Raw genomic sequence first — 16,278 nt, 5'->3', positions numbered from 1 at the left:
CTGTCATGTCCACAAGAGATTTAATTTTAATGGAGCAGAAGCAAATTACCTGATTATGTGAGACATTTAAAAGTATAAGAATCCATATTATATATGGCACCTCTATATGGATTGCACAGGCACATACATATATGAACATACATACATTTCAACTCATCGCATGGATTCTTAGAGAACCAGTCAAAACCTTTGGTTGAAATTCAGGTCTTATTTTTTTCTTCCAACAAAATGAAACACCTTTTTAACCAAAAAGAACTATTTTCATGAAATAGTTGAATTTACTAACACCCCTGTTTCATACTGAAAAGCTATAAAACAATAAATATTTTATTTTAAAAATATTTGGGTACTGAGTTTTTCAAAACTATGCATTTTATCCCAAATGTAACATTTTTACTGCATTTGTTTTCCAAGAAACAAAACACTTCTCTGTTTTTGTTCTGTCTGGGTTTTTAGCTAAGAAAAAATAACAGGAAATTTTGAAATAAATAATATCCTCAAAAACTTGCCGACAAAACTATTTTTCTATCAGCCTCTGCTACGTTATTATTCATCATATACCAGATACACAGATAACAGCATGAGCACTTAGGAAAGGGTAAGAAAAGAACAGACTTCCAAGTATCCCAACTACCTCATCATACCCTCTTTCCTACTGAATCCTCGCCCTGTAGCTCCTCGGTGAGCAGCACTCAGGTTTTGCACGAGCGGGGCAGGCGGATGCCGGCAGCGGGAGCTGAGCTGCGGCTGGGTCTCTGGTGCATGCTTCTGAAGGATTCACTACAAATGCGTTTGCCCGTTGGAGGCAAACTGGTTTCCTGTTTTGATTCGTTTTCAGTAGGGATTAAACACTAGCTGTCTCCCAGCTCAGCTTTGCGACAACGTGACGGAAATCGTTGAGATTTAAGAACGCCAAAAACACTTGCAAAAGCTGCTGTTTTTCAAACACAGGCGACTGTCAATGAGAGAGAGCATGAACTTCAGTGACTGCGTTGCACCTGTCATGGGTTATCACTCAGAGACACAGCAGGACTTCAGCAACCTTCTCGCCCTCCCTCGGACCCCCAGCCCAACCCTTTGTGTCCTTCACCCTCCAGCTCCCTCTTGCTCCTTGCTCCCCACATCGCCATGACCCTGCAGCTCTGCCCCACTGGCAGTGGCCATCCCCACCACTGTGCTGACCCTCACTGCTGCTCTGTTGCTACCTTTCATCAGTAAATTTAGCCTAAAACAGGGAAGCAGCTGGTGCCACTGGAGATGGGGTGAGATTTGCCACAGTGCACTGTCAAACAGCTTCAAAACAGAGAGGCCCCAAGGCTCCTCAAACCTTATTCTTGCACAACTGGCTGGGTATTTTGCCTTTGTCTACTTGGACTTGAGGAAAGAGAGGACAGTTATTACAGTGTGGTCTCACATTGCTCTTGCTGGACTTTGCTGGTGCATTTGGTTTTTATATTTGTATTTGCTTGCAGTTCAAGCAGCACCTCTGGATGTACTGCCAGCACCATCTCCTGTAGACAGCATCTGCCAATGTAGCTCCATGGGGTGGAGGGGGATTTTTTTTATATCAATAAACTCAAGTCCATAAAGCACCCCTAAATGTAAATACCAATTAACTATCAAGAATATTGCCAAGCCTTAGGAGGTTTTACTGCACCCCATTTTCCCCATCTATTTTCTTTCATTCTTGTCTATTCACGTCTTTCTTCCAGACTTGGCTTCCTGTCTCTTCTCCACAAACTCCTCTATCATTTGTTTTGCCCCTGGGACTTCTACCCCTTCCATGAGACACAAAGCCATCTATTTCCTACAAAAACCTTCAATTTTGCTAGCATTGAACCCTCTTTCATCTTATTCCTTCGAAGTCCCAGGGCTTAACCACATGCACTCCTCCTCTGAGGCTTTACGAAGTGATGCTGTGCCAGTCACACTCTTTCACTGCAGATGGGTTTTTGATACCTCTCTGGACTCTGCTGAAAGACAGGGTCCAGCCTTCTCAAGGAGCTTTGTGCTGTCATCCTGCAGCTCTCATAATGTACTGTGCTCCTTTTAATCACACAATTTCAGCAACAGAAGCTCCTCATAATCTCACGTTGCAGTGCAATGTCAGGGTGCATCTCACAGCCAGTGCATTGCCCGGCAGATCCTCAGCAGATGGGACTTTGCTGATAGAAAGCAATTACAGTCCTGTAGCAGCACAAACAACTGGAATTACCACTCACAAACCAGGCATTACCCAGAAACTGGGCTGGAAGCTAAACATATCCCTGCTTTTGTGATGCCTGACTGCACTGTAATCCAACAAAAGCAACTGGGCCATTTGGAAGGGAGCGGAGAGGAAAAGCCTCTTAAAAATGGTTTCCAAAAAACCTCAGAGACATGTTCCTAAAAGGGCGAGACAAAACATGCTGACAGGTCTCCATTTGTTGTTTTCAGTCTGCCCAGAGTATAATTAAGTAGATGTTTTAGCTGGTTGGTCAGAAAAAAACATCAGTGGTCTTACAGTGTAATATATGTGGAAAGATAACCGAGGCATGCTGCTGTCCCACGAGGAGAAGCACAGTGTGCTGCAGATCAGTCTGTCCTGTTTTATTTCTTTTGGTCCATTATTTGCAATATGGCAGTTCCGGGAAGGAGAGCTAACAGCTTTGAACGGAGCCAGGTGCATCGCAAGCCCAATGCATTATGGTCTTCATCTTTGGTATTTCACCTCCTCTTGCCACACAGCTCCAGCAGCTCTTTCACTGATTAGTCCTTTAGTTTGTGTCTACCGCATAAACCTGATGACCACAATGGTCCCTATTTGCCTTAGATACTAGGACAATTGCTATGGTACAATTGACATAGCCCTGCCCTGCACCACAAGAAGGCATCTCACCATGCTTGCTTGGGGAATGAGCCACCTGGCATTTATCACATGCTAAGACTACACAACCACCAACACTGCTACTCACCCATGCCATGGCAGCTTGGCCACCCAACAAAACGAATCGCTTTTCACCAGCTCAGGGTCTGGGGCAGGAGAAGGAGCGGGGATGTGAAGCCCACGGCAGGAGGTTCACCGAGCTGTCAGCGGCCGCTGCTGTGCGCTGTGAGCACACTTCCTGACCGCTGCTCTGCACCCTCAGGCCTCATGAATGTCTAAGATCTTGTAAGATATGGGGCTGTGCAGTCTGAGGAGTTTGCTGCTTTCCGGCTAACACTTTGCTCTTGCTATTTCTGAAGCCCATTCATCAGATGCGCTGCACCAAGCATTTAGGCTGAAGGTCCCTGGGCGGATACTTAAAGGTTTTGCTGAACCCCACTGTATTTACCAAAGGGCCCTGGCAAAAAAAGTAGCCACCAGCACTGGAAGCAGAGGGAAGGGAGGGAGGCCAAATGCTAGGGAGAGGTAAGGCAGGGGTGGGCACAGCCTTATCTCAAGGAGCACAGGAGGAGAGAGCAGGCAGCATTTTCTGGCAGGCAGAAAGGCAGTGTGCCATGTTTTGTAAAGCTGACTGGGTTCAAAAGTTGTGTAAGAACTTGTATCTTGTTTCTTTTGTGCTGGTGAGGGGAAAACCAAGCAATTAAGATTCATGCGGCCCCAAACTTCTCCGCAGCGGTCACTGCCAAGGGTTCTCCATGCTGCAGCTGGGCTTTCCTTGCCCTGCGCCACTGGGTGTTGGCATTCAGCTCTCTGTCTTCCTGTACCTCATCCTCATCGCCTGCATGTCCCTTCCTTTGCAATGCTGGCTGCTCCTCCCAGCCCAGCCAGGCACCTCACAGCAGAAAGGAGCATGGTCCCCTCTGTAGCCCTGCTGTGTCCCCCCTTGGATATGGAGTCCTTCCTTCCACTACAAGGTCTGTCCATGAGCCCGTGTTTGCCCGCTGCTCCCCAGCTGCAGCTGGACATTTTCCGTCGGTAGGAGGGTACGGGAAAGCTAATTTGTAGCTGCGGTGGAGCAAGGTAGGAAATTCCAGTCCTCCGTAAACTGAACCGCAAAAACTTTTCCGCCAATAAGTGTTTAATGATCTCCGTAGCGTCAGGGTTTTTTTGTAAGAATCTGAGCCAAACTTCATTCCCTGTCTTCACTTATTGTCTTGACTAGAAGGAAACATTCTTGATTGGTGATTAAGTAGATGAAGGGGCTTTGCCTTGGCCCTTGGTATGACCTGCTTGTCCTGTGTCACCTCCTTCCTGTCCCTCTGTTCCAGCTGGGCTCAGTGTGTGCCTGGACAGAGGCTGAAGCAGATTTTGGGGTTTCTTAATATGTGGGCTTGAGGTGGTGAAACTAAACCAGGTTATTTTTTCAATGCTATACACAGTCCCCCAGGAACAAGCAGGGGGGAAAAAAAGCAAAAAAGCAAAAGCTTTGGCTTGTGCACGCCACTAGAATAAGGCGTATGTAAGTGTGAAGAGAGGCTTGTATGCCCACTGAAGTATTTTTAGAGCGGCAATGGGACACTGCTGTGCTGGCAAGAGCAGTGCCTTCAACATTGACTGCAGGCACGGGCCTTGAGAGGACTAATGTACCTCTGCAGAGGGCTTATACTTGCACAGTGAATGCTCTCTACACCTCCATCCACAGCTCTTACTAGTGACATGGTAACTGCACACAGTAACAACAAATTAACCGTAACAATAATACAACTTAACCGTATCGTACAACTGTCACCTGTAGCTTTATGCTGCTGGATTCTGAACTGTGGTATATGTGCACCATGGTGTGACGGAGAGGTCAAAATGGGCTCAGGAGAGGGCATGAGCTAGTTTCAGGGAGCAGAGGCAATGCAGCTGCCCTGGGGTAGTGCTTGAAGGCAGAACACCATGTGTGCCTTTCAGCAGTGTTATATTTTTGTGAAAATCAACTCCCTTTCCAAAAGCTGGTAACAGTGCTCAGTGTCCATCTGTGTTGCTCTCCTTTGGCTGTCAGAAAGTTGAACTTTCATATATAAAAGTGGATTTACTGAACTCAAGCATTATAAATTCAAGCTGGGATCTTCACACTTTTTTCCCCTTCATGTATGTTATCACCTGTCTTGAAGACTGTGGAGGCTGAGTTGTATCATTAGCTGTGCCTATGGGACCCGACTGCTTTTAAGAACAGAACCACCTCCACTGTTGATACACAGGCAGCAACGGGATAGAAAAAAAAAGCAGAAATCTTTTCCACTCAGATGATTAGGGTGAAGAGTGAACAGAAGTAAAACCAGAGACAGCTCCTGTGTTGCCAGAGCCCACAGCTGTGGCTGAATGCCCACAGGGGTGGATGTCTTAAGTAACACAGCGACAATTTTACAATGTTGCTATTAAGAGCACAGTAACCAATTTTAAATATTCCCCCAGCTATGAAGAGCAAAAGGACATGGTCACTGCTGGGAAGCGGTGTGGGCTGCTCCTGACTCAGCCCATGTTCTCGGGTAGCACCTGAGAGCAATGAGCTCAGGATGACATAAAATGGGAAAAAACCTAGCACATCCCACCATGAAAATGCCTGTCTTCAGAATAATTCAGGCTTGATTGATGATTGAAAAGAATATTTAAAGTTGAAGGGTCCTTCTCTCCTACAGCTGTCTCTGAGCTTAAAAAGGCAAAATAAAGTCTAAGTTTGTATGGTCAGATCCTTCAAGATATTCCCTATCATCTTCCAGGAAAATATTTGAGGCTGTTTTTGGAGTTTTACTCTAAATGGCAGGTGCTGACCACTCCTGGAGACAGGCCACTTGGCTCATGAACCTCTGGTGTGATCTGTGATCACACTTTTATATTCTCATGAGCTTAAATTAAGCTCTAGGAATAATACAGGAACATACATCCTTTGCTTGCTCTGATTCTTCTCCTCACAACTCCGTAAGAAAATATTTACCATAGCCATACAGTGTTAAAGCTCTGCTTGAGCTATTAAAATGTCATTTTATGGAGGATATGAGTACATGACTTCAAGGCAAGAGGCACCATTGCAGGTCTAGCCATGGTAGGAAATAAATGGGTCAGTAAACAAACCACTCCAACAGACCTGTCTGTCTCTTTGCAGACAGATTAATATCAACGTGAACCAGAACCGTTGCATGAGGTATAACACCTTCCAATGGCAGAGAGCTCAATTTGATGTGGTTTGGTGAACATCATCTTTTAAAATGCTACTGCCTTTCAGGTATGGCTTTCTTCAGGTCTTGCTGAGCTTCTGCAGTAATTTGGAAAGGAATTTCTTGATTTGCTGAGCTGCCCAAATTCTGCTTATGCCTATGGTGTTGCAGAGTCTCCAGCTTATTTGCTACTTAGACTATGGGTCTCTCATAGTCATGTGTTGGTGCTGAGAAACCAATTAAGAAGAACACAGAAAATAGTAACTAGGAGCTTATGAGATATCACTGAAACAAGATGGACTTATTTTTAATGGTAATTCTCCTGCTATGGTATTTTTCCACTGACCAAAAGACTCAAGCATGAACTTGAACCTCCTTGAACATTGTGTTGATACAATTATTTTCTATCCCTTGTCATATCCTTTATCTATACATTGTGGTATGTGCTGGTTTTATTATTATTATTTAGGATATTAAGAACTGTTGATTGCTGGATTGATAGAAATTTTGCCTGAACCTGGGCATTGTTTAGTATTTTGGGAGTTCTCTCTCTTACTGGGAACACCGATAGTTTGAGGTTTTATGGGGAATAAAACAATTTAAACAATTTTAAAATGAAATTTGAAACTTAAGTTATTTGAATTTTAAAAGAAAGTTGTACGGGATTTTACATTTCCTGCCAATACTAAGTCCTCCAAAGGAAAATCGGAAAGAGGTGATAATTGATAATACTGGGATTTTCAGTAGAGCTCTAACTGTTACGTTATGCTTTAATTCCTCCAATATACCCCGTTATATTTGATATTTAAAACCCTAAATGTAGCTGCTTGGTTCACTTGTCTATCATGACTATTTTGTCCTCCTACTTGAATTAAAAAAAATTGTTTTACAGCTCTTTTCACATCTAAAGAACATGAAAGTGTTTAGAAGTGGGCACACCCTGGATGCAGAGTGCACTGAATTGTGCAGAATGACAGAATCAGCTGCAATCAGTGCCTAAGATGCCTCCATTCACCTAAGCAGCAGAGATGCAGAAGCGCACCTAGGAGTCTGGGGAGGCAGCTGGAGGGCTGTGCCTGCTTCACTGCTGTAACCCATCCACGGGCACTCTGCTGCAGTCCTCAGTTGCTGCCATACCTGACTAGAGCAGTTGCAGCCACTAACTTCTCTTTGCCATGTTCCCAGGGACCTGCAAAGATCTTGATTGTACCCTCACCTGGAGCACAGGGCATGGGAATAGACCTGAGAAAAGAAGCTGAATCACAGCAGGTTCCTACATCAGAAAGTAAATATTTCATCTGCCTGTGAGACGTTATGGTGCTGCTTAATAATTGTGCTGCCTGCTGTCTGTACATACCATTTGCATGCTGTCAGTTCACTCACCATGCAATGTCACTCCCAACAACTAATTTCAGCATCAAATCTTGTTTACTGAGGCCAATACTATTTGTAGCAAAAGCCTGTTCCATGCCAACAATCTCAGTTTGTTATCAATCTACTCAGTTAAATTCTCAGTTTACCTGGGGAACATCTGCTACAGCAGAATTACTCCTACTATCCTTATAAAGTCCTATAGGCCAGATCCAATGTTGCATTTCCACCAAAATAATTTAAACCAGAGAAATTGAACTTTGTTTTAAAAGGCCAGAGAAGTCAATAGAGCTACACTGAAGACCCGGACCTTGGACACTGCAGACTTAGCCAAGAGTTGGATGGTTCAGCGTTCACTCCTCTGGGCTTGCTAAGGCGTCCGATTTTCAGAATTACATGAGCTGAAAACAGAAGACATGCAGGGGAATATCGAAACCATAACCTTTCTGCAAGGTTTCTATGGTACAAAGCATACATTTTCATGGGCTTTGATCGTACCCTCACCTGGAGCACAGGACCTGGGAATAGAATTAACCTTCAAGTAAAGAGATCTGGTGGAAAAGCACACATAGCCATATGAGCATTTTTCTCTTGGCCCATCACGGGGCCTCACACATCTGCAATAGCCCAATATTTTCATGGAACTCCTGTTTTAAGATCTGACAAAGCACTTCCAATGTCCACGTCGTTTCAGGTCCCGTCTGAGATGATTATCAAGGTGCGCAGCCCTACTATCAGCGCAAGTGGTTTGACAAGAAAATTGATGTCACTCTCAAGAAACAGAAGAAAAAAAAAGGAATATTCTTGGCTTTCAAATGAGCTTTCTAATATGATGGAAATAAGTCTTTTATGTTACATAAAAGCATATGGAACAGCGACTGACTACTACATTAGTTTCTTTAAAACTATTCTTGACTCTAGCAAAGACTGGGAGGAGGGGATTGCAGTGAATGAAGGATTCAATGACAGCAGGGAAGCTAAATTAAATCTACTAAATTACATCACTTTTTCATTAAAGAAAAGAAAAAGCTTTAAGGACAAAAAAAATATCGGTCAGGAAGGATGAAAGAGTATAAAGCAACAGGCAGGCATTGCAACAATATCAGTTACAATGTTGATTTTAATCTAAAGCAAAGGCAGGCATTGGAAGCAAAAATGGCCACAGTAGAAAAGTCTAATAAAAGGTAACTATTAGGAAATCTCACATTTATTGTAGTATATTTATACTAGGAGGAATTCCTTCCTTCTTAAAGATACAAAAGAAAACATGGGTAGAAGATTTTACCGCATCCTTAATGTTCTTGGACAGAAGAAAGATTTGAGCTTTGTAATTTGAAGAAAATGGAAGTATCTGACATTTGGTGGGAAGACATTGCTCAGAAGTAATTTGAAAAAATTCTTGAAAGATTAAAGAACAATAAATACGTAGGCAAAGATCTAGTAGGAGCAGAACTGGGTAAGAACAGAAAGTGCAAAAAGAAAATTATTATAATCAAATTCTGGAAGATAAAATTAGTTATTCCAGCAAAAAGTAGCTATTTTTATTACCAAACTCTACCACACATTTGTAGAGTTAGAAAGGCTATAGACACCAGACATAGAATAACCCGCATTTTGTTTAAAGCAATCTTGTCTAGACAATATCACCACCCTGAATCATGTCGCAGAAGTCATGAACGAGAACTGCAATAGACGGGAACTATGTAAATATCCAGAAAAACATTTGATAAGATGCATCGGAACAGGTTGCCCAAACACATGAAATCTCTGTCCTTGGCTTTCAAGCAGTGGCTAGTCAACGCTACAGCCAACTTGTTCTAGTGTTGGTGATAGTCCTGCTCCGAGTGTTGATCTAATACTGGCCCCGTGCACGAAGTCCGACTACATGAATTTAAGAAGTGCCCTCCAGCCAGTATTGCCATGATTCTGTGATTTCACATTAGAAATGAGGCTCATTGTGGCAAACAATATGAACTTAATCCTCCCTCAACTCCATTTTAAATTTACAGAGGGGTACTAAAGGATTCATTTAACGTTTGGCACAGGTTTGTACCTTGTCTCCATCTTATTTAAGGTTGTATTGATTTTATTACATAAAAGTTCATTGAAACAGGTGTGATGTAGAGAGATGCCAAGTCTGACTTCTTTGTGGGTGATATGTGTATTTAAAATATTAGTTGGAGATATGCATCAGAAGACAGATGGTGTTGCAAATTCTGGCAAGCAAAGAGAACTTGTTAATAAATACATGACAAGTTATGAAGAATGACGTGTCTACTCAGATATATATTTATTTGGAAGGTAGTCTTTAAAACCACAACTAAATTCACTTTAGATGAGGATTATAGCTTCGTGAATGTTAAGGTATTCAGAATACACAAAGCAATGAGAAATGGCATGAACGGTCACTCTAATTAACAGGAACACCAAAACGGAGATCTTTAGAAGAAAAGTCTTAGTCTGTTTACATTAGAGTCTTGGGGAAAAAAACAAGTCTTTCCAGGGCAGGATGGACGAGTCGGATTCTGTGTAGAATACTCAAGGTAAAATGGGCTGCTGGACTGAGGAGAAAAGCGCTGCTTTTGTTACCGTGGGTAGCTGGACTGTTGCAAGTAACCCGACGTGCAGGTAATGCGACAGAAGCAGCTGAAGCATTTTTAGGATGCTGATAAAGGGTTTTTCAGCCAAGTTTATTTATTGTTCCTGGAACAAGAGTCTGAAAGCAAATTTCAAGACACACTAAAGTGCCATCTTTGTATCTGAATATCAAAGATCTGAATGAAAGAGCCCAGGATGAGGCTGACTCATTCTGTGTGACCTCTTGAGCATCTGACCAGTGTGGGAAGAATAGTATTGATGTAAATGAAAAGGGAACTTGGTCCTTTTTGTGTGCGCCTTTCATTCTGCCTTTAAAAGCTGGACTAGTAATAGCCCATGAGTGCATGAAGATACGGAATTTAAAAATATGTATGTGCCTGAACTTCCCAGGTGTTAGGTACAACTTTCCCAGCCCTGAAATACTTCACAGAATGCCTGTATAGGGCAAGATGCCTATTTTTGAAGAGGGAAAACTGTAGCATAAGGACATGGAGCAGTTCTCCGTAGTTGATACAGATCCAAGCACTCTCCACAGGTCTGAGCCATGCCAAGATGAGCAGCTCTGATGCAGCGATAAGGTAATGGTAATGGTAGTACATTAGTGTGATACCAGCCCAGAAGAAAGTGGCCTATTCACTAAGCGTGGCATCACCCTCAGACATCTGTGCCACTTTTAGACTACAGCCAGCTTGAAATACAGGGAGAGATGCTTGTCCCCATCTAGGTAGGAATGTGACATGCCAAAGACTATGCAAGAACCTCTACTTAGTATCTGAAATACTAAACTATCCCTCTTCACTCTCCTGTCTGCTAACCTGAAGGATTTACCAAAGACCGTAAGCAGTTAGGCGAATGGGATATACGTAACTCACCACTTTAAGTGTTTTTGCCAAGTAAGGACATTTGAAACTCTGTCCTAGATGCCTCTCCAAAGGGATTCACTGGTCTGTTTCTTCTGCAGTACTGCAAGTGTGCTGGCACCCTGAGAGTATCACATAGTGTCTTCACTGTCGGTTATTCTGGTGAGGATCAAACTCATTGATATAGTTAAAATGATTACTCCCATGTGCTCATTTACTCATATGCACAGTAGCTATAAAATCAGACCCTGGAAATGAAGATTTTTTTGCCCATGGAATTGATTTGCATGTTATAATAAAGGCACTTCTGATGTATTTTAGTAGAGAGAGGGTTGAATACATGTGCCTGTTATCAGGGCTTTTCTTTATATTAAGACAGCCGTGCATTGTGCACTGTGCAATGAATTCCAGAAAACACAGCTTCTTATTGTTGTCAGTTATTGGGGGCTCATTCTCCTAATGAGATATGTAAATATCTTTCATTAACATTAATGGCGATTGTGTGCTTGGCCCCTGAGAACAGTGCTTTCTGTCTAGCTATGGCCATTACGATGAAAATGCTATTACAGCTACTGCAAAAATTTGCCTTTATGATGTTGGTTGTCTGGACAGCTTTTGGTATCATTTACAGAATTATCCCTGTGTCCCTTTGACCTGTTTATTTCCTTGCTTTGGACTGCTACAATAAACGTTTAAACATCTTTTTATACCCACAGTGTCAAAATGCAGAGAAAGGGACTGGGTGCTAAAATCTGTTAAATACAGGCAAAACATTTAAGCCTGGGCTTAGTGCATAAGCTTATTCTTTACTTTAAGCCACCCAATCGAAATCAGTGGGACTTCTCAAACCGTTAAGCAGTTAGCTAATTGTTTTACCCGACTTTATGCCAAGGCTGTTGTTACTGACTGACGGGACCAGAGAGGTGGATACTGTATAGTATTGAGCTCCGAGTACAGTAAGCCACTGGACAGGTTGGTAAGGGGTTCTGAAAGAAACTCATTGAAAACTCTTATAGCAAACATCCACAGAGATTTCCCTTGAAAAATATATAATTTAGAAGCCAAGACAGTTGTCTGCCCCATCTGTACAGTGCAGTACGCATGCCTAGGGATCCTCTCCATCACTGCAGCCATCTGGCAGAGAACAGCAATGTCCTTACCACTTTGCTGTAAACCTCCAGAGCAGGGGGACCACATGCAAACTGCCCGCTGGCAATGGTGACAGCCTGTGCTAACCCCCACCGGCCCCACAAGTTGTCTGGAGAGTCCCTGCGAGCAGAACCAAACCTGTGCCAGGGCCTGCGCTAGAGAATGAGCACTATGGACCATTGATTTCAACACCTGCGCACGCTGCCCAGTCCTGGGTCACTCACCGGGATGGACATAGCCTGTATAATTTTCCCTTCACTAGCTGTGAACTCAGTTGCTGGGGGTTCACTCTGTTCTCAGCACAAAACAAGATGGTCCTTCCATGGGCTGCCCTAAGCTTTCCTCTCCAGAACAGCAATGACCTGACCACGCAGAGATCTCACCAGGATGGTTTAATTTTGGGGAAGATTACTGAAGAGGCTGAGGGTCGGTTCTGGGAGTATTTCACAGGACAAACTATTTTCTCCCGATTTCATACGAAGTTCTTCTGTTCATGTAACAACCTGATTTAGACAGTTTGTGTCAGAAAAACGTCAGCGTTTCATGGAAAATCGGCCCTGTAATTACAGATATACCCACTGGCCCTCAGATGTGTATAAGGGCCTAAAGTGACATGTGTGTTTACATATACATGTCTCCACATATATAATATATGCATATTCAAAATACATAATATAGAACATAGATAATATACCAAACCCTCATCTTACCTAATTGACCTTTAGGAAGACTAGGGGAGAAAATTTCCAGAGACACTCACATAGCACATGAAATCTATGCCCACTGAAAGTCACCGAGTCAGATTTTCCAAACTATTTCAGTGTCTAAAGATGCTGAAAGACACCTACTGCGATTCTGCAAAAGTATCTAGGCAAAGTGTGTGCTGAATTCATCTCAAGTCCACCAAGACTCAGAACGAACCAAAGAAAACTAGTTGTGAAGATTTCACTAAATACCTCCAGCAGAATCACTTAGATGCTTTCGAAAATTTAACCCAGAATAATTAAGTGGAATAGTTATAATGGAATTTAAAATCTTAAAATAATGGCATTTGAAAGCTAGTTTGGATAGCAGACAAAGAGAGTCTCAAACCAAATACAGACACAGTACACAGCAGTATATATTATCCTATTTTAATATGGAGGTAAGAAAAACGCAGACTATAAAATAACCAAGAAAAACATTTTGTTGGGCATATTTGAGAGAAATAACTTGCAAGTAAAATTGACTGTTATCCCTTAAAGCTGTTAGCTAACCTCAGACAGGTTATGATAAAATACAAGGGCACATCATACTTTGCTTTTCTTGTTGGGTTCAGTTTTAACTTAATTTTCTGCAACTGAGCAAGATCAGATGGTCTGAAATTGCCAGCACTGGATTAGGAAGGCAGCACGATCCCCAGTTCTGCTCTGTGTACAGTAACAGTGCCTAAGCATAATGGATTAACAGCATGTTCAGTGACTGTTGGAAAACAAGCAATATTATTTACAACCGTAATGAGGCTCAGCAAACATCCAGATAAATAGACGAAGGAAATAATTCTCACTTCACTAGAACACTTAGCACAATAGGGTACACAGATTGACTTCTAATTTTCTTCATATTTAGCAAATGAGGGAAATGCAAGCTTGGGGAACCAATGCCTAGTCTGAGCACGGATTTCATCATCTAATCCCTTCTGAAGCTGACTCTGAAGACTAGACACATTACACATGGCAGCTGAATTTATTTCAAAATGCAAGACTGGTCTCCTACCAGCCATCAGTCTGCTGCCCTGAAGAAAAGAATGAGAGTGTGAAGATCTGTGAATGACTTTTTTCGCAGGTGTAATTAGGGTACGCTTGTGATCTTTGCAAGACGCCACTCCAGGTCACCCGTGTACTCATGTGAACTGCCAGGCACAGGCTCATGCAGCTGTTACGCACTGGTTATAACAGGCCATGCTAAATTCCTACAACAAAACTAGATCCATTCTATAAAATACCAAGGTAGTCTTATTCCTCCATGCACATCAAATGCCCACTGACCAAAAGATCTAAAGGACCCCTTTGACCATTCCACAATTTTCAGTGAATGGTGCTATAGTAAGGACCAGAAATGATAATAAAATGTAACAAAGATCATCCTTCCCTCCATTATCATCCTTCCCTGCCTTTAACAACTTTCACCCTTCCCTCCATTACTCTATTATGAGAGAAAAAATGGCTGACGTACCCCATGCCGATCTTCATAGTAAGTCAACTTGGATTTGGTTAAGACAAAGAAACGCACTTTAAAGTTAGAGGGTGAAGTCCTTCTCTTCTGCTGGGATTTTTTGATCAGCAGTTCCTCCAGGAGCACACAGTTATTCATGGCTGAGCCGAAAATGGTCCTCTCCCAGGACATGGGATGTCTGCCCTACGCACTGAGCACCCGTCCAAGAAAGAGACACAAGAAGGAAGACAGTTAATTAAAAAAAAAAGAAAAAAAGGTGTTCAAAAGGCAGCGTAGGTACTTTGAGCTTTATCCTCCCATCTACAGCAAAGCTTCCTTTCTGTCAAACCATAACCACATCCTCTCTGAAGTCATAAAACGAACAGCACATGTTGAAATATACGCTAAGGTAAATGTTGTGGAAAAAACAACACTTGAGGGACATTCAGTAGATGTGAGTCAATGATTAAGGATTAATTAAAAAGAGGTGTGGCACGATTAAGCATCTGTCTCCTACTTGCCCATTTAGTAAATACAGTTATAAATGCACACACTGAATGTGGATGTATAGGATGAGTGTCTCTCCTGTCCTCTTAGAAGTAGGTCATGCATCCATATTTCTTTTTTGAAGGATTGGTGCCTTCCCAGTTAGAGTATTTAACAGTTGACTGTGTGTCTGAGAGATTTCATACAACTTATTTTGAGGAAGTTTGCCATGTAACATGAAAGTTCCTACTATGTAAGCAAAGAAAATGATATCCAGGATATACTTGTATAAGGAATGATAAATATTTGTAGTTGTTAGATATTTAAACTGAAAACAAGTGGTTACAATAACTGATAACTAATTAATTATCATTGGTTACTATTTACTGATTACTGACTACTTCAGGTGCAGTCTAATTAGCCTGGGCTGGATGTTCCAGGAGGCACAGGCACAACATGCCCTCCACGGATGCAATCAAGACCAGTGTAATCAGCAGCGAAGCCAGCACAAACATCAAACCAAGCGCAACTGCTTTCCTCAGGACTTCAGAGCATCATTCGGGGTAGTCTGCACCACGCTAATATAGAATTAGAAAAAAATCAATATGTACCTAATGCACTCAGGATAACAGCACTGTTAAACTTTCAATTTTAAATATTTTCTCTGCTCTTCCATTTTTAATATTTTGTTTATTTTTTTATGAGTGATGTATAATAGTATCGCTGATGCTATTGAGGACTGGAGAGATGGAGTCTGGTGGAATATGACTGCAAGATAAATACTTATTTTGCTGCAAGATAAGTATTTTCATTAATTAGGTATTTCTGAAAATTAAAAACTGGTAAATCATTTACCAGTGCTGACTTTTGCCTTTAGTTCAATGTAGCATTAGGGTCTAAGGATATAGCTCCCTATTTCTGATATATTTTTAGAGTTGTTTTCAAGCTCCAAAGAAGATAGATACTTTGTTATTTTAAATTCAGTTCATGAGAAAAAAAAATGTGAACAAATACCAGAATTGCAAACTCTGTGTAAATGAAGACTTGGATTTTATAGAGCAGTTCTTAGACAGGCTTGGGAACCATATTTCTCAATAGAATGTATTGGTTACCCCTCCCAAAAAAAGAGGTGTCGTATCCTTGCTGTTTTATGTTATATCGTTTAGGCAGCATGTTCCAGGGATCATCAAACGTTCCTTATCAGTTTTGTTCAATGCTAATTCAGAACCTGCATTTGCCATAAAAATACAATTTAAAGATAGCACTTGACATACAGATCTGTAAGAGAATTTGCTAAAGGAGATGCAGTATCGTGGAGCAGAAACAAGGAGAAACAGAAGCTGTTGTGCCGTTGATCCCTATATATCTCTCTCTGTCTCTACGTGGTGGTCTTGCTGAAGACGAGATGCAGCATAGATTGAAACACTCATTGTGCACAAGCCTAGCGAAGCTATGTTTCGTTTCTTGGCAGAGTGACTGAGTTCCAAGGAACTCTTGTGGTTGAACAAGAAAGATGACACAAGTCTGTGATCTCCCGAAAAATCGTCACTGCTGC

The 16,278-nt window shown here is 42.0% G+C and overlaps 1 protein-coding gene across 2 annotated transcripts in view; it reads right to left on the bottom strand.

The window, feature by feature from the left end:
• Window positions 1-14,429, bottom strand: part of ITK (IL2 inducible T cell kinase) — a 31,764-nt gene extending 17,335 nt beyond the window's left edge. Inside the window, exon 1 of one of the 2 annotated variants that reach the window (XM_068408847.1) lies at window positions 14,259-14,429. In XM_068408847.1, coding sequence (XP_068264948.1) covers window positions 14,259-14,429 — 171 coding nt within the window. The remainder of the gene's footprint in view (window positions 1-14,258) is intronic. The other variant, XM_068408848.1, reaches the window with a different exon arrangement.
• Window positions 14,430-16,278: the final 1,849 nt, after the last annotated feature.

This window comes from Nyctibius grandis, chromosome 10 (assembly GCF_013368605.1).
Source record: "Nyctibius grandis isolate bNycGra1 chromosome 10, bNycGra1.pri, whole genome shotgun sequence".
NCBI classification, from domain to species: domain Eukaryota; kingdom Metazoa; phylum Chordata; class Aves; order Nyctibiiformes; family Nyctibiidae; genus Nyctibius; species Nyctibius grandis.
The sequence above is the reverse complement of the archived record's forward strand: the minus strand, read 5'-3'. Positions and strand labels throughout refer to the sequence as shown.